Consider the following 18,062-nt stretch of genomic DNA (forward strand, 5'->3'; position numbering starts at 1 on the left):
TATTCTTTTCTAATTGACTTGTTATAAAAATAAATTGACATTACTAATTATCTGATGTAAAACGAAGCTGTGTAGTTTCAAATTTGTATAATGAACGTTGAATGATTAGGGGCTATTATATTTGTCAATACATTGTTTCTAAGCTCTTTTTTTAAACTATATTATGATGTTAATTTGATAAGATGTAAATTATGAGGAATGAAAAACAAATTAAACACTTGTTCACATATGAAAATGATTGACATAGTATGGCAGAATAATTATATGTATTCAATTTAGAAGCAGGCGGCTCCTGAAACATAAAAAACTATTTGTCTGAAATGATGTTTTAATAATTAAAATTTCATGACAGAAATTATGCACTTATGAGTTTGAATTATGCAATAAAGGTTTTGTAGAAGTTAAAAATTAGAAGAATAACCTGGTTGTTGATTAAATCAACACTATCATTAATAGTATTAATCACATTTCTTATTATGCAAAGGTATATAGTTTTTAGTCTTGGACAATTATTAATTTAAATAAAATCTATAAAAAAAAATTTAAAATAAATTATAACAACTTAAAATTTTAAATACTTATTTGTTTGAATTATTAAATATCACTTTTTTTTTTATCAATGGTCGCATTAAGTATTAAAAAAAATGCAATTAATATCTTGCCCCTTCTGGTATTGCTACATCAAATACAATTGGTGGGTTTACAGGGTTGTATTGGATGTTACAAGTCGATGCGTTGACGTATATCACACTGCCATCGGTTGTTATCCCATAGCCTGAATCAAAAAAATAAAACAACTGGTGGAAATCGTTTAATAAATTTCCACGTACCTTCGTGAATGTGGCCGAAAACGTGATATTTGGGTTTAACACGTCTTTGCACGGTTGACAAGAGTTCAACACACCCAGCTCGAACTCCAGAGCAGCAGAGATCACCATGCCCGATCGGAGGGGTGTGCGTAACGAGAATATCGGTGTCGTCTGGTATCAGGTCCCATTTTTCTAAACATTTGCGTCCTCTTGGAACGTTAAAAGCCCAACCGTGGAATTCTGGCTGCCTGGAGAAATGCAAACAATTATTTTAGACACACCCTGCTCAAACTATAGAACAGCAGAAATCACCGTGGAGGCGTGTGTGTAACAAGAATATCGATTTTGTTTGGAGTTCCCCTTCTATATAAGCTGTACAAAGTGCTGTTTAAAGTAGAAAATATATACATGAAGATAATAAAATTCCAAACTAGGGGCAGAATAGGACCAAAATGTCGCTTAGATAGAATATAAGTATAAAATAAAGTATATAAGTATAATAAAAAAAAATAAAAATAAAAAAAATAAAAATGGGGAAACTGTCCATTGACCTTGTTACCATTTTTTTTCTTTTACACCTCCCATCATTGTTCCAGTTCTACTTCTTCCAACCTTAAATTTCCGCTTAAAAGGCAACCATCTATAATGTAGATAATATTACAAAATAGAATCGTAGGGCTGCTACATAAAGGATGTCGTGGCACTTCTGGTGCTGGGAGTGACAGTAGATGAAATTACCAGTTGGACTATGCTGAACAGGGGCATCCAAGCAACCCAAATTGGCTTCAGCTGACAGTGTTGAAGCTAGTGCTTCCTCCAAGCCATATCAGGGAACCATGCTGAGGAAAGCAAGACTCATGAAATGGTCATCAGAATTTGCACATTATCATATGTCACAAATTGACCATGGTTCATTGACCAGGAAAGAGCTCAACAACTGTTTTAGGATAAATTTCCAGAAGTAAAGGTGTCTGAGCAGAGGATTGATAATAATAACAATGTAACTGAATGATAAGGATTTTTTTTTCAAATTATCTTAAGAGATAACATTAAGGTTTATAATGATGGGCGACCTATTGACCAGATTATTATTACCAGATTATTCGAAGGGTCACATCATACATTTCTTATCTCTTAAGTATTCATTTTCTATCACTGATAATTTATCTATTTCTGGATTTAAATTTAAAAAATGACAACTTGGGGTTTTCCGTCTCCTTTGGCTTTGTTCTGGACTGCAGAAAATGTATCATTGGATCCACAACCTAATCAATAGCAGCTGGTTATTTCTTAAAGATAGAGGCATGGTACTTGGACAAATGCGTGCTACATTTGTTTGGTAATGTATGAAGCCAATCGGTACTCATGAAACACCAGGCAATGGTTGATTGTTCCTGGAGCAGACTGAAGCAAACTAAACGTTTGACTTGACCAGTGTGGTTTATCCCATCTTGAACCCATACTAAATTCCCGTTTATTTCAACCAATCTTTTCTTTCCTTTTCAAATTCTTTTCTTTTCAACCAGCTTTTTGACTAATTCTGGGCCTTACGGTTTCAAGAATAATGAAATTAATTACAGTGGGCGAGATCGGCCACTTGTCCATTCTCATATAAGCAAAAATTAAAATTGTCCCAAGAGTACAAATATGGAATAAAAAGACACGATACTGATATAAATCACCTACCACGGAGATCCGTATATCTTCAATCCTGCAATAACTACTGATTCATCTTGAAGGTACAGGCAGTTTGTAAGCTTGTCCTTCATGTTGGTCGTCGATATGGCATCAGATATGCTTGCCATTGGAATGCCGAGTGTCGGTATGGATTTGCTCGGATTCGGGCTCAGCGGGTGCGTGAATGTCTGGTCAAAACTCAGCTCATGGTTGCCTGCTATAACAACTTTATACTTGTGTGGTAGCTTACCTATAAAATGTGGATGAAATATGGTCTTATTGTTGGAATAAATATAAGTAAATATCTTTGCATAGATTATTGTCAATTTATACACTTAAAGACAAAAACTAGATGCACATATTTGGCTGTTTATTTAAACTATATGTATTTTTATCATTATATTAATTACAACATACTTATTTTAATGTAAACCAAATTAAATGAGATCAGAAATTCATGAGATTTAATAAAAATTATTTAATTATAATGGTTTGAAAGACAATTCACCAAAACACCAGAAAATCATTTAGTGATAGATTAACATTTTACTAGCAATTTATTATTATTAATTTATCTCGATATCTTGTCTGGTTTTGCTCTTAAGAATGCGTATTACCTCCTCTGGCCTTGTAAAGGGCTGTAAGTCTTGAGTAAATAAGTGATTGAATTTCATCTTGTGAAACAGAATCCCATTCTTCAGCAACTCTTTATCATGTTCCATAAGTGTTCTATAGGATCTGTGCTAGAAGAACGCGCTGGCCAATTAAATCCCTACATCTTCCAACTAATGGTTGGCCACTACATGCTGTTGAGCATTAACATGCAGTTGTTCCCAATAAATGGAACAAATGGGACCACAGTTTCTGGAAGACCTTCCTCAATGTAACTTAGTGATGTCAAAAATCCATTCTGCATAAGGATCAGTTCGGAACAGGCATGGACGTTGATTCCACCCCATACCGCGACTCTTTGAAAAGGCACTCAGGCATGGTAAAGCAAAGTGTTTTCTATGTCTTCCCTCACAAAGTCCTGGTCATCTGATTGCCACAAACTGAACTTAGGTTAAGAAAGCCATCACTGTTCAAGTATCAAGCAAGATGCTGATTTGATTGAACCTGATGTGGGACATCTAGAGACTAAGCTATTCTCATGAAGCCTTCTGAGAACTGAGAACTCATCCTTACATTATGGGCTGTTTGGAGTTGACTACCTATCAAGGAAGCCGTTAAATGACAAAACAATTTGTTCTAGCCATCATGCATCACGGTTGACTTCACCTTCTCTTCAATGGACTTCTGGCGGCCCTAAACCATTGTAGACCATCGTGGATGGTAAAGCGTAGCACACCCATGATTTGTGCTATGTAATGGATTCATTGGCCAAAGCATCTGCCCGGATGATTCTCGGCTTAAAACCATGCTTTTAAGAAAAGAAATTAACACTTAATTTTTTTTCAATTAATTATTCATTTTATGTAAGGTCTTGGTTGAGATGAAAAAGTTGGTGCCACAAGCAAGATTCGAAACAATGACCTTTGGCTCAACATGCTCTAACCACATGAGCTATCGTGACGACGTCATTTTTTACTCAAATTTATTGTTTCATCAAAGAAAACAATTTAAAAATTAGCTCACTTAAGTTGGCTGTGGAAAGGATGAAATTGAACTGATTTTATTTATTGTTAATCTAAAGAATGTAAAAGGATTAGTAACACCCTGAGAAAGTAAACAACAATTTATTAATGTTTTGTTTACACTTTATGTTAACTATTAATCTTTGCACCTAGTTATTATGGAAAATAAACAAAGAAATACAATAAACCCTTATTTATTTTGCTGAGCCCTTAACAAACAACTGACTCTTTTCTGAATTCTTTTTACTTTGTCAAGAGTTGAATTCAGTAAAGCCTTAAAAACAACAAATCACCAGGTCCCTACAGGATTCCATACAAAATCTATATGCTCCTCCGCCATTCCTTGACCATCTTCTATTTTTTTTCCATGAGGGTTCGCAACAGCAGAGGTCATATCAACCCTCGGGATGCCGGTGTTTGAAGGGCCGCTGGATTCGAACCCGGGACCTTTACCTTACAGTGATGAGAGCCATGTCAATACCTAAACCGTTGCGGCCACCGACGCCCCTCCCATCTTCTATTTTCCAACATAACATTTTTTTATGTCCTTACTCCTACTGCATTTAGTAAATCTATCATTTTGCATCTATACGAGAGTGGTAATGTTAACAACATAATTACAGGGGAATGTCTTGCGCCTATCCAGCATTGAGTCCTTTACAGTAAAAAAGTCTCTTTTTAACTAATTTCAAATGGGTTTTTTAAAGAGTTAGTCGACAATAGATAACTTGTTTATGTTGTCAAGCATAATTAATACCACATTGGCCATTCCAAATTTAAAAAAAAATAAAATTATTGCTTATATGTGGGTCTGAAAGCAGCCTTTGTAGTGTGATAGAGGTCTCTTTTTGAAACTTATAACTTGGGCTTTTCGACTAAAATGTTAACTTTATTGAAACCGCTTTTGTCTTAGTCGATGTCAGGGGTTTGTGAGAGTGAAGGGGTCTCAGAAGATTTTCAAGTTCATTGTGAAATCAGGCAAGGTTGCCTGTTAAGTCTGTTTCCTCAAAGACCTTCCATCATTTGAGTGTTGTGTGAGAATGTTACAATACAAATGGCTCACTCCGCACATGGTCTACAAAAAAATATAAAGCTACTTGAAGCTTTTTGTGACCAACGGAATTTAATGGTGCACCTCAAAAAGTCTAAGGTTATGGTGTTCAGAAGAGGAGGTGGAATTAATTCTTCAGCCCATTGGTATTGTAAAGGGGAAAGAATAGAGGTGGTTAATGAGTATAAATATCTTAGTATACTCCTAATTCCCAAATTGAAGTGGACGAATCATTTGAAGAAAAAAGTTTCATTAGCAAAGATTGTAATCAACAAGAAGTGGTCCTTTTTACATCACTCAAGAGGTCATCCTATTAAAACTGAAGTATCAAGTATTCAACGTTCAATTTAATTATGGTTACCAAGTATGGGGCTATCAACAATTTGATTCAACAGAAAAGGTTCTAAGATATTTGGTCCGTAACTTATTTGCATACCAATTCCAAACCCAAATTATTTGATTTATTTAGAAACATCACCAGTAATATATACCCACCTTAAAGCTTCACTTCTCATTAATTCTTAAAATCTTACACCTTTCAGATTCCAGGCTAGTGAAAATAACAGTGTTAGAAATCATAAGGTCCAAGATTTCCTGGGATGCATAATGGCTATATCTATACCAAAACCCAACTATACGCTAACCACCCTTGATAAATGGCCAGACCTCTTTTCAGCTTTGTTATCTGCAATAAAAGAGCAGCATAGAACCAAATGCTTATGCTGTGCTTAATCCTCAGTTAATTTCTTGTTGTTTAAATACCTATATAATTCACGTAGTATATTTTAATTTAAAGGAACAAAATTTTATTGGTCTTAATCTATCTGAGTTGCGTTGCATATTATTATACTTTTACATCTTACATGTATTTGTATAATCCAACTGTTTGTCAATCCCGGCCCTGACGATGATATAAATAAAGATCAAAACACACAATAAAGGAAATGTTTTTCTAAAACTACATCACACAAGGCAGCATCTCAAGATCTCCAAATAACCATTAATTAACGGTCACTAAATACTACACATTAGTATTTATATTTAATTTATTAATTATAAAATGTATTTAATTTGAATGTGTTAGTATTACTGTTTACATTCAATACTAATATATAATATTAATTAAATATTTATAAACTATTGGACGTATTTATATAACTTATTAATTATAAAATTTATTTAATTTGTATGTGTTAGCATAAATATAACTTATTAATTATAAAATTTATTTAATTTGTATGTGTTACTATTATTGTTTAAATTCAATACTAACATTGATGTGTACAAAATTGTAAAACAGAGTATTTTCTGTCTAACTATATACACATATAAATCCGAAGGTCCATGTTTTTTTGTTATTGAGTGTATTTAGTCTTAAGAAGTTAAAGTTTTATCTTACCAATCCACTTATTAAAATCAAGCACTTCGCCCTCAGCACCACACCTTGTAAAATCTCCAGCATGGATGAAAATGTCTCCATCGGGAATTTTAAATCTAATATGAGAGGTCAGTGAGTGCGTGTCACTCATACATACTATCCTCAACTGTGAATTAAAATAAATAAAATTACTGATACCTGAGAGTAAACTGTTAAATAAAAGGGTTTAAATAAGATGAGTTATTCAACAAGGTAGTATATTACCATTATCACTTGTAAGATGTTGTACTAACTTATACAAAAGTGCTGTAAAGATTAATCGATGAATTAATCTTTATGGCACTTAGTCATACCCTAATCTGTAATATGATATTTACATGATTGACCCTTTGCTTGTAAATTGTGTGACAGAAGTAACTGTGTAATGATATTGCCACACTAATGCTGGTCAAGATTAATCGATGAATTAATCTTTATGGCACTTAGTCATACCCTAATCTGTAATATGATATTTATGACCCTTTGCTTGTAAATTGTGTTTCAAGAAGTAACTGTGTAAGAATATTGTCACACTAATGCAGATCGTCACGGGCAATGTAGCTTGTGTGACTTGTCGAACATTTGTCAGTGTATTCATCATAAATGACGGTAATAAATTAAACTGGCACGTAAAGTGAGGAGATGATGGTCAAGAACAATACCTAGAGCTGATGAAGTTTAATGAAGGGAAGGCAAAAATTGTAACTTTTGTTCTTACAAACAATTCTTCAAATTTTTAAACTTATGTTTCATAAAGTCTTTACTGTTTATAGTTTGAAGTAGGACAACACCTGTGCTTATCAAGTGAGTAAACTTAAAGAGACTTATTCGGATGTTTACCTTGTTTCCCGAAGGCTTTTTAGGCACCGGTGGGACATTGATTTTTATGACTTTCTGCGTCAGGGAAAGTTCTTTCCACGCCTTGTTCGGGTCGTCCGTTAGAGGATGGATATCAATCTTCATCACAGACGGTCTGCTACTTTTTATATTGCATACTTTTAAATTTATGTTAATCCGGCTTAGCACCGACCCTGAGTGAAGTTACCTCCCCATGTACGTCAACCTTATCTCTTATCAATTATCACTTATGCCATACTTATCTTCTTCCGCTTTAAAGAAGTAAACAAAAAATTAAAATTTATTTTAATTTCTATACCTTAAACAAACAAATTTGATTTGATTTAAAATTGTTATTGCTCATGAGAACAAAAAATACATCAAAAGAGATAAAGGTTCAATTAATAAAAAATAAAATGAAAAGTAGACATAAATAATAATTAAATTATAAAAATGAACAAAAAATATTATGAAGTTTCTTGAAATTTTTATTAACTATCATTTGTCAATTAGAGAATAAAATTGAGGATGTAATAAACACTTAACTTGATATTTACTAGATGGCACTGTATGCACGTATGAAGATTCTCACTAGTATTGGGCAATTTACTTTTAACTCGCTTTATTGACCATACAATCTACTACAGAAATTGAACTAAGCAAAAAATTGGGGGAAAGGTTGTAGATCGATTGTTTAACTTTTTTACTAAATCGATACCACACACGATTCCCCGCGTTATAGTCTCCATCTTGACATTTCTGTGCTCGCTCTCGTCAAGTGAAAATTCTCCCGTTGAATTCAAGTTTATTTGGTTCGTATAAAAAGACTATTTGAAATATGATACGTATGATATATTATATGTAACGTAATGAATGGTGATTAGTATGAAATCTGAAAAATGAACTGCCTGTTTGAATATTTTTTCACACAGTTTCTAGTTTTGTCCGGCTGTTTCATGTCCTGAGTTTTTATAACTCAATCTCTACATGTATTGCAATAATTCGAGCTCTTAAAATACAAACTCATACACACTACACCAAATGCACGGATAAAATATGTAGATTCAAATTTCTCACCAACCTTCTTTATTTTCTCATTTTGCTCTGATCCCTCCCCCCCTCTCACTCAAACTTCATCTTTATCTCCTGAACACTTCCACATTTTTTGTTATTATTTCTTTTTCTCTCTCTCATTATTGACACTCTGTTGTATTTTCAACTCTCTCTCTCCTTATACTCACACACACTCTCTCTCTCATTCTCTCTCCCCCCCTCTCTCTCTTTACCACTTTCAATCTATTCCTCTCATTCTGTCATTATTACTCATCTTTATCTCTTGAACACTTCCCCATTTTTTTATTTCCTTTTCTCTCTCACTATTGACAATCTGTTGTATTTTCAACTCTCGCTCTCTCTCCCTCTTCATCTTCTTATACTCACACTCTTCTCTCTTACACACACACTCTCTTTCTTATCAGTTTCATTCTATCTCTTTATACATCTTCCTGTCTATTCCTCTCATTCTGTCATTATTCCTCATCTTTATATCCTGAACACTTNTCTCTCTCTCTCTCTCTCTCTCTCTCTCTCTCTCTCTCTCTCTCTCTCTCTCTCTCTCTCTCTCTCTCTCTCTCTCTCTCTCTCTCTCTCTCTCTCTCTCTCTCTCTCTCTCTCTCTCTCTCTCTCTCTCTCTCTCTCTCTCTCTCTCTCTCTCTCTCTCTCTCTCTCTCTCTCTCTCTCTCTCTCTCTCTCTCTCTCTCTCTCTCTCTCTCTCTCTCTCTCTCTCTCTCTCTCTCTCTCTCTCTCTCTCTCTCTCTCTCTCTCTCTCTCTCTCTCTCTCTCTCTCTCTCTCTCTCTCTCTCTCTCTCTCTCTCTCTCTCTCTCTCTCTCTCTCTCTCTCTCTCTCTCTCTCTCTCTCTCTCTCTCTCTCTCCTCCCCTCTCTCCCCTCTCTCCTTTCTCCCTCCCTTGTATTTATTTTTGTAAGTATATCGCAATTAAGGGTTACAATGAAGGGCCGGTGGATTCGAACCCGAAACCTTTACCTTACAGCGAAGAACTCCTAATCCATTGGGGCCACCGACGGCCCTGTAAAGGTTTCAATCTTCGATCTGTCCTAAAAGGCGTGACAAACGACAAAACGACCGTGGAGTGCACCGGCGTTTCTTTTTTTGGGGGGGAAACAGTACATTCCGTACTACTTTATTTCATTCTAGTTTTCTTTCCTTGGCGTCCTTAAGTTTCTAGCGTTTTCTCTTTGGCCAAGGGGGTCGACGATCCCCCGGTCCCACCTTCCTCTCTCACGTACTTAGAGATAAGGAAGGACGTCAGGTGTTAATACGACCAACAAAGGGAGTACACAATTACACGCTTACACTCCTCGACCGGATCTGAACACAAAACCGGAGGGTTTTGCGGCCTAAAAGTCTGCTCGTCGGTTTTTAAAATAATACTGTTAAATTTTTAATTATGTCTATTGTTGTTTATTTGCTAGATAACTAATTAATTACATAAAATAACTTATTGAATGAAGCAGGCTTGTGAGTAATCTCGGGGATTTGTGCAACAAATCAAGGCTATTTTCATCATGAATACTTGTTTAGCTTCACCTTTTATCTATTTGTGTTCAGAGCCATAGAAAATTTTACACAATTATTTATACTGCACTATTTTATTTTTAATATCTACTAAGTATTAAGTCTGGACTGTCGTGCTTATCGTGCGAGTGATCAAGAAAGTCAAATACCACACAATACATTACATATTTTTACATGACCTTATAAAATAGACACACAATGTTTAATAAAAACCACTTCTTTCTTAAATTTTGACACGATAATTTTCCATATGGTTTGAGTTTTCAGCTGTAGTAGGATGGATTTTTGCATAGCTCAGTTAAATATGGTCCTGACCTTTTCATTCTACATTTTTTCATTGTGATTTACGGAACGAGTTGACTTAAGTCCGACTCCATATGTAATGAGGCCCCTTTATCCTTTTTCGAGACGTTCCTACGGTGGGATAAAAGAGAGGGATTTAGGCTAAACGAAAGAGGGCTTAGACACATTAGGTGTCAGGAATGATGTCCTTTATTCCGGCCAAACTTTCCTCTGGCTCCAGAAAAGATCACATTTCCATAAAATCCCACTTTCCAAATATGAGTGGTTCCAGGCCTTTTAAATCGGCCTTGTGGATTATCGGATATTCTATTTTTGATTTTATAAATAAAATTGGGCTTACGAAATAGGGGGATTTCATAAGATTATTCGTCTTGAGAGTTTTTCTTGTGATCTGCCGATTTATGAATCTGTAGCTTCTCATTACAGGCATCATGCTGACCCAGTTATCTTGTAGATGTCCATCTTGCTGAACTCATAATTTGGTTGTTTCCGATCATTCTGGTTCGTGTTTTGGTTTGTCAGACGTGTTTCGGAATTTCGTCATCTTCAGTGGTGAATTTGTGAGTTGTTTTACTCACTTGGGTCTGTTACATAAGTTAGTAAATGAAGAAGTGTTAAATTTGTTAGTATTTGAGGTGTTGAACATGCAGTTTGGTGTCTGGACCAGGATGACCAGACAGCCCACCCTTTCTTCATCAGACATTTCTCTAAGAGACCAGAATAATGTGAAACGATCGAATTGTCATTGTAAAAATCTTTTTTTTTTTTTTTGTACAAATAAGAAATTATAAAGAGATTGCTTGATTGGGGAATTTAATAGCCGGAATGAAGATAAACATTGATTATGCAAACTGTCGTCTAGGTAAAAAAAAAAAAATTGATCAACTCTGGTTCGCCTTTTCTCGCTGATTGAAGTCTCAACGTTTGGCTATATAGCTCGACGTATTTCTGTCCTTTTGTATAGTTTCATGTGAATACAAGTTTGTGTGTTTGGTCGGACCACTTTGTCGAACGTCTTTTATACTATTGAGGTCAGTACTGGGGTTGTTTTTCAATGGGGTGAAAGTGAGTTAAGGGCTCGCTTTAAGTATATTGTCCTTTGTTGTTTATTTATTACTTTTTCGAGTCTTTTCATGAAATAAATCTCCTTGAGTATTGGTATTCATTTGTAATTTGTGCTTGGTGTAAAGTATAATTAGATATAGATATAAAAATTAAGCTAGCCTTTTACATTTCAGATGACTTTGTCAAAATTGTGTTAGTTACTCTATTTATAAATTTAGTCAGCATATTGGGCAAAAAAGCTATACCCAAAAATTCGTGAAACAACCACAGAACATCTCTGTAAGTAAATCTAGTAGCTCGCTGGATTAATAAAAAAATCAACCAGCTCGCGGGCCTGAAATGAATCATTGTTTGTTAATCAGCTCGTATTTGATGGGTGCCTGATTACAAAATCATCGGCTCGTAGAATATTAATAAGCCGTTTGACTTCACTTGACTTTTCGATTGGTTTTGTAGAAACGAATTCGAGATAGCCAGCCCTGAGCGCGTGCCATCCTTCATGTCTTTATTTTTCCACCGCGAGTCCCATTCGGTTCCTAAAGACAATTTCTAATCGATAATAATACGGTTAATAGATTCATAAATATTGATGAATTTGTTCTAATTGCTAAAACGGTGAAAACTCGTTAGAACCCACCTGAATTTAGACAAAGCATTCGAAAAGGGCTGTGCTTCTGTGAGTGTTTTAAATGTTGTTTACTGTGATTTCAGATGTTTCACGTTATAATTTAATAGTGTCAAACAAACAAGATTTAACAAGCTCTACCTTTATCGAATTACGTACTTTTTTTGCAAACTGCCAGAATAAAAACACAGTTTTATTTTATTAGAGTAGGTTATTTTGTTTTAAAATAAATAAAGAACTTTCAATTTCTACAAGACAGCATCACGGCACCAAAAAAGGAAGTTAGCCTGTTTAAAAAAAAAACAGAAGCCATCAAGGGGGGAGAAGAAATTAATGAGATTTCAGCCTCCATAATCATAAGTTTGCCGGCTCTCGTACACAAAAAGACATACTTCACGGTCGGACAATCCGAGGTGGCAGCCCCTTTTTTACAGCACCACCGGGAATCGTTTCCTTTACGGTGCAGCACACCTCGAATAAGACGATTGTAGTTTATGTAGGGAAAAAAAGGAAAAGTGCACGCTCTTACTACAAACAGAAGAATGTTTATTCAAGTTTCCACTTGAAATAAATGTCGTACGTTTACTCTTTAGAAGAACGACACACTTAGGATTATCGAGTTTGACCTTTCTAATAGGACTTTTCCTCAAAAATGAGACTTCCAGACTAAGGTTTAAGGAATTAAGGATATTACTTGCTGGGGTAATACAAGGGTAGGTTTTAGGCCCGTACATTAAATATTAATTGGCTAAATGACAATTCGGGAATTTAAATTAGTTAAGCTTTCACCAGTAATTTAGAGATAAGGGATACATTCATTATGACGGTATGACTGATCTCTAACTTAGTGGTGATATCTTGACGGTAGATTCATCCTTCTTTAGTTAATTTTTAAAAAAGGGTAAATTTTTGGTAGTTTTATAAGGGATATTTTATTGCCGATGTGTTTATTTTTGAATTTAAGTATTTTGGTAAGTATACTTTCTGTATAGTATAGGTAGTCTAGACGTTTCTCTTTCAGGAAGAAAGACACACTTGTCACACAGTTTGATCTCTCTATGGTCATTGCATTTAGGCCCGTTACTGTACCACCAGAAGTATGGACTTCATGACGCCCAAATCGCAATTCGGCACATGCAGTGTCAGATATGTATCTTGCGAAGGTTAAGGAATCTGATTAATTCGACCCTCGTTGTATTGGTGTTTGAAGGGAACGTTTTAGGCCCGTTATTGTATTCATTTTACACGCCATAATTCTTCAGACTATTGTTGGCCAAATCGCAATTCGGTACTTACATTATGAAGGTACATTAAATTATGAAGATAAAACTTGATGAATTCGATCGTTACGCATTATTCTGGTCTGATAGAGAACTATCTGATGAAGAAAGAGTGGGCTGACTGATCATCCAGTAGATTAACAAACTGCAGGTTCATCACCTTGCATATCAAGCATGCTAAGAACAGCATTCTTCAGTATGATATACACGTCATATACAGTAACAGGACCAAAACTTACCCTTGAATTACCCTGGCATATAGTGGTCTCGATTCTAAAAACCCTTTATAAAGGTCAAGCTCGATGGTCCTTCTAGAAAGATGTAGTCCTCAAATTAAAACTAACACATTTCGTATGAATTTTTATACGATCAAACTTATTGCTAGTAGATATTTTTTTAAGGAAGTCTTTTTTTGTTGCTAAAGTGCGGATTTCGATCTAAGAAGGATTCACGTTATTTGTGTACATGTAAATATCAAAGTGGCGGTGGAATGCGAAAGAAAAAGTGTAATTTTCATTGAAAAATTGCCCCTGTACTTGTTTTTATTCCCTAATTTTTTCCTCTTTCTCCGCGTCCGCCGGCCTCCTCTCATATAATGTCACGAGCCGCCTTTTTCTTCCTCTCACGAAGAAAGGAGACGTGGGCCCCAAATAGATTAGCTCCGCTCGGCTCACAATGTTAACATAGGTGCATAGTGAAGAAGTAAATGAGCCCTTGGGCACGTTCCGGCCCGCACAAGTACGCCGTGGAATCCGGATTTTAATTGTTATCCAAAATCCCATTTGTCTTGCCCACTTTTTACACCCTCTCTCACAAAATGGGTTCCATTCGGGTTCGCGACTTATGTGGAGAAACTTTTTGAACATAAATTGAGATGTTCGAATAAAATATCGGGTTGTCCGGAAAATAATGCAGGATTTTAAGTTTTCATTAAAAAAAATCTATATAAAATATTCTGTTTACGTTTACAGGATTACTCATTTGTNTATTTTGATTAAAGAACATTGCTTTAAAGTAACTAGTTTCTTTTTTTTTGTTTAATACCAAAATCCTGCATTATTTTCCGGACAACCCAATACATGTGTTGTCTGAAAAATTTCATTTTTTTAGAAGTTTGAAACAGTCTAAGAAATTTTTTTTAGAAGAAGCAGATTTCCCTAAATCTATAGAATTAGAATCTACCAGTGAACTTTAGGTCACCTTTTTAAGGGGGCAATACAAAACCCCCTTCATTTTTTAATCTAAACTAATCGACAAAGTGTAGAATTTGTCGGGAGAACACCATTTCTTTGTATAGCTTATTAGTTATATAACTAATTAATAATTAAAAAGATTATTGAAATTAGAATGAGGATATAGAAAAACCGAAGTAACTCATTCCGTGTCTTCCTTGGACTTGAGAATCCCCTCCAAAGTGAAGCTCTAGAAATGCAAAATAGCGAAGCCAGAGGGTGTAACTGCCAAGGGGAGGGTTGCAGTAGCCGGTGCTACACAAGGGTAGACACGAATATGGAACAGTTGAGGGACACCGGTCAGTTGGTCACGAGTCAGTTACAACTACAGTTACAGTCCCTACGGAGTGAGTGAGCTTTGGAGGAGGAGTGTTTGGCTTCGGCTGAGATACCTCTTTTGTGAATTTTAGTTAATAAACGTTGTTTGGAAATGTGAAGACCTGGATTAGTTGTTTTAACGCCCTAATGACAGATTCGGAAGAAAAGCCAATCCTGACGAATAATCGACTCTCCGTGATATCCGTCTCTCTCCTCTGCCATTGCCCTTCTCGAATCTACGATATAAATAATATAATTCCTTAGAATAAATTACGTAAAACTTTTGAAAAGGAAGAAAACAAAGTTTTAAAGAAAAAAAAAGGTTTTTTCTCATTGTACCAATGTTTCGTCTGTTGAAAACAACTGTTTTATAAAATTATAGTCCTAACTTTGGTAAAATCATTGGAGCACGTTTATTTTTTCTATAAGGAGTCAGATGATACACCTATTAATCAACAGAGCCCTTATGTTGACTTAACTACCTTTTGTCCCTTTATTCTTAAACAACCATTTGAAGAGCAATCTGCCCGTCGCCTCCCTGGCAGGTTCTTTCTTAAAAGCTTCGTTATTTGTTCTCTCTTTGGGTGTCGAGTAAACAAAGTGATCCTAAAATATTTCTTTATGGCCAAGTCACACACAGTGCCGCGTCGTGTTAAGGGCGCGTCTGTGTTTACCGAGGACATTCCATCGCCGACCCCATTCATGTGATAATTCTTTGACTCAACAGTCCCTTTCTTTCTCACCGAGAGCCAAATCCCGGCATTGTTTGACACTTTTCCGTTCGTAAATAAACCACGCCAATTGAAGCTCTAAAACGTTTACAACTCCATTTTCATGATAATACGGCACACGATGTATATAGCGGTTAGTAGGTGTTTCACGTGAATCCAGGACTATTGTCCTATACGAGTTGTTACAAGCCAATTTATCTCTCGGATATAAAGGAAAGGGGTATCACAAAACAGCCTTTGTCAGAATGATCGTTTTCCCAACGATCATGGTCAGTTGTCTTTGTCTTGACATTATTTTCTTCGGCCCAGAAGTTAAAGTACCAAGAAAGATCTTGTTTGTTCTTTTATATTTAACTTATATTTACTCTCAGTTTTGCTCAATTTAGGATATGTAAGTTGTAAATTCATAATTCATTGATCATAATCGAAGGCGATGAATTCCAATTCAGGATTGACATTTCTGAACAAGACATGTTTAATTTCACATCAAGCCTTGTCCGATGAAATATTCTCACAGCCTCTTTCTCATATTATGTTTTTACAAATAGTGATTTTTCAGAAGCCAAACACCAAAGCTGTCTATAGTACCTTTGGTATCTCGCAGTTTTCCACTTTTAGCCGATATTAAAATCAAAAACAAAAGATAAGTGTTCGAAAATTTACATGAGGATTGGAGAAAACAATTATTATTTCTCGATAACCTGGTAAAATGCTGTATTAAGAGCTCTTGTATCTATTTATCGAGCTTTTTCCTCTACCTGAATTAAGAATCTGTGTCTTTATAGGCTTTCGCATCAACAGACGATATTCTGTTTCTTTCCCTTCTGGAAAAATCTTCATAGACTTGTTTCTGCTTCTCCAAGTCAATAAATATGCTACCGCAGTCTTACTATCATTCTAGTCCAACTCGTCCTAGGTTTATTACTCCTGCCGTCAGTTTCTGCGATGAATTTCTTCACATGTCTTTAACCAGGAATACATTCTCAGTTAACCGAATTAGTCTTAAACTGTCTTATGGATCTACTGGATGGAGTATCTGATGGATCTGGAGTTCAGGGCCGATAGTGTCCTGATTGATCTTTCTTTGACCAGTTTAAGTTACATCCTCGTTGTCCATCCCTAACCATCTTTTCTATTTGCCGTTGTACCCAAACAAGAATAATTTTGTTCCCAATGTCTGACAGGTCCTTGATTCAATTCCAAACTAGTGTAGACTTTACTATCGAATGAAGTAGATATCTTTAGTTAAACTTTGCTGTCCGAGTAGAAGACTATTCTTTAGTTGACAATACTCAGATTTTGGATTCCACAGTGTTCAATAGACAAGCTTTCAAGGTTTATATGAATTCTAGTCCTTGGATTAGTTCATAGATATCAGTATATTCATACTCGGTTTTAGAATTGTATGCCAGATACAGATGGGATCCCTTTCTCCAGTCTGCTCTATTCGCTATTTTCATGTGAAATTTCTCATCAATTCTTCATTTTTGGATCATGTAATGGATCCACAGACCCTTGTCCTCCTTAAGATCTTCCGAAGCTTTAATTTCTCCATTTTATGCAGGGAGGCTAGAGCCTGCCTCTGCGTTACCTGCGAGTTGTGCTCTAGCCTCCCCACGGATGAAGTGTGTAGTAGTTAGCACTTTAGCAGCTTCAGGAAGATTTCCAGGGCAGAAGTGGGGAATTACGAGGTTTAAGGACTTCTATAAAATAAATCTATTAGACGATAGAATGGGAATATTTTTCTTGTTTCTTTCTGCTGTCCGTTCATATCTGCTCGCGTCAATGGTTATCAGTGTTATCTTTTAAGTTTTGTTTCATATAAAAGATGAGAATCAATACAGAAAAATATAACTAAATTCATCGGAAAGCACAATACAAAATTAAATTAACGTTTGTAAAAAATAGTTCTGATACATTGCGTGATGATAATGTTTCTATGGAATGTATAACTAGCTCAGAAGAGCACTCGGTAAAAACATTAATTCGTATTTTTTAGGTCACTGTTTAGATAATATGTATTTTAAAATTAATAAATAATTAAACTCATGTAACCATCTTTTTTGGAATGGTCAGAATTTTTCATAAATTCAATAAATTTTTATTAAATAATTACAAATCTATTAAATAAACTACATTCTTCATCTGCACGTCATTGATTTTTATATTTGGCAATTTTTTTATGTAGTTTTCTTTTTCACCCAATTTCTTCCAATGTCAATTAGGCAAAACTTGTGGTCATGGGATCAAATTTATGAAGCATGCGTTCACACCAGGACGTGAACTATTGGCTTTTTGTTATTTTAATTTATCGCCATGAACCGTTGGATCAGCGATTTGAAACCTTTGTGCTCTATCTCTATCGAACAATTGCTCAGAACACCCACGGTGCACAAATACATATCTCGTTTCTACTTGAAACAAAAATAGGACGTGTTTATTTTTCCAAGTGCACTTTTATTTAAGTTATTTCAAATTGTGCCGGCTG

General features: G+C 35.3%; 1 protein-coding gene and 1 long non-coding RNA gene across 3 annotated transcripts in view; one reads left to right on the forward strand and one right to left on the reverse strand.

Annotated features, from left to right (window-relative positions):
• Positions 1-588: 588 nt before the first annotated feature.
• LOC106673943 (metallophosphoesterase domain-containing protein 1) lies at positions 589-7,668 on the reverse strand. 2 transcript variants are annotated; one of them, XM_024224754.1, is made up of 6 exons: positions 7,429-7,668; positions 6,571-6,715; positions 2,496-2,736; positions 1,122-1,193; positions 831-1,057; positions 589-775 (listed from the first exon to the last, which is right to left on the reverse strand). In XM_024224754.1, exons 1-6 carry the CDS (start codon positions 7,549-7,551, stop codon positions 651-653), a joined length of 933 nt encoding a protein of 310 aa, XP_024080522.1. In that variant the 5' UTR covers positions 7,552-7,668; the 3' UTR covers positions 589-650. The 2 variants fall into 2 exon arrangements, with proteins under 2 accessions (XP_024080522.1, XP_014261829.1); XM_014406343.2 differs by lacking the exon at positions 1,122-1,193 and having other exon boundaries at positions 590-775; positions 7,429-7,664.
• Positions 7,669-8,069: 401 nt separating this feature from the next.
• The window catches only part of LOC106667003, an 89,984-nt gene continuing 79,991 nt past the window's right edge, over positions 8,070-18,062 (forward strand). Inside the window, exon 1 of the long non-coding RNA XR_001340508.2 lies at positions 8,070-8,237. This is a non-coding gene — a long non-coding RNA (uncharacterized LOC106667003). The remainder of the gene's footprint in view (positions 8,238-18,062) is intronic.

The sequence above is a fragment of the Cimex lectularius genome, unplaced genomic scaffold (assembly GCF_000648675.2).
Source record: "Cimex lectularius strain Harlan isolate CLEC.00 unplaced genomic scaffold, Clec_2.1 scaffold22, whole genome shotgun sequence".
Lineage (NCBI taxonomy): Eukaryota > Metazoa > Arthropoda > Insecta > Hemiptera > Cimicidae > Cimex > Cimex lectularius.

Excerpts from the sequence above, each read along its gene's own strand:
- LOC106673943 (XM_024224754.1), bottom strand. The coding sequence starts at position 7,551 with ATGAAGATTGATATCCATCCTCTAACGGACGACCCGAACAAGGCGTGG. Across the intron at positions 6,716-7,428 it reads AAAAGCCTTCGGGAAACAAG|TTGAGGATAGTATGTATGAG; the intron begins GTAAACATCCGA and ends TTTAATTCACAG. Across the intron at positions 1,058-1,121 it reads GTTACACACACGCCTCCACG|GCAGCCAGAATTCCACGGTT; the intron begins GTGATTTCTGCT and ends GCATTTCTCCAG.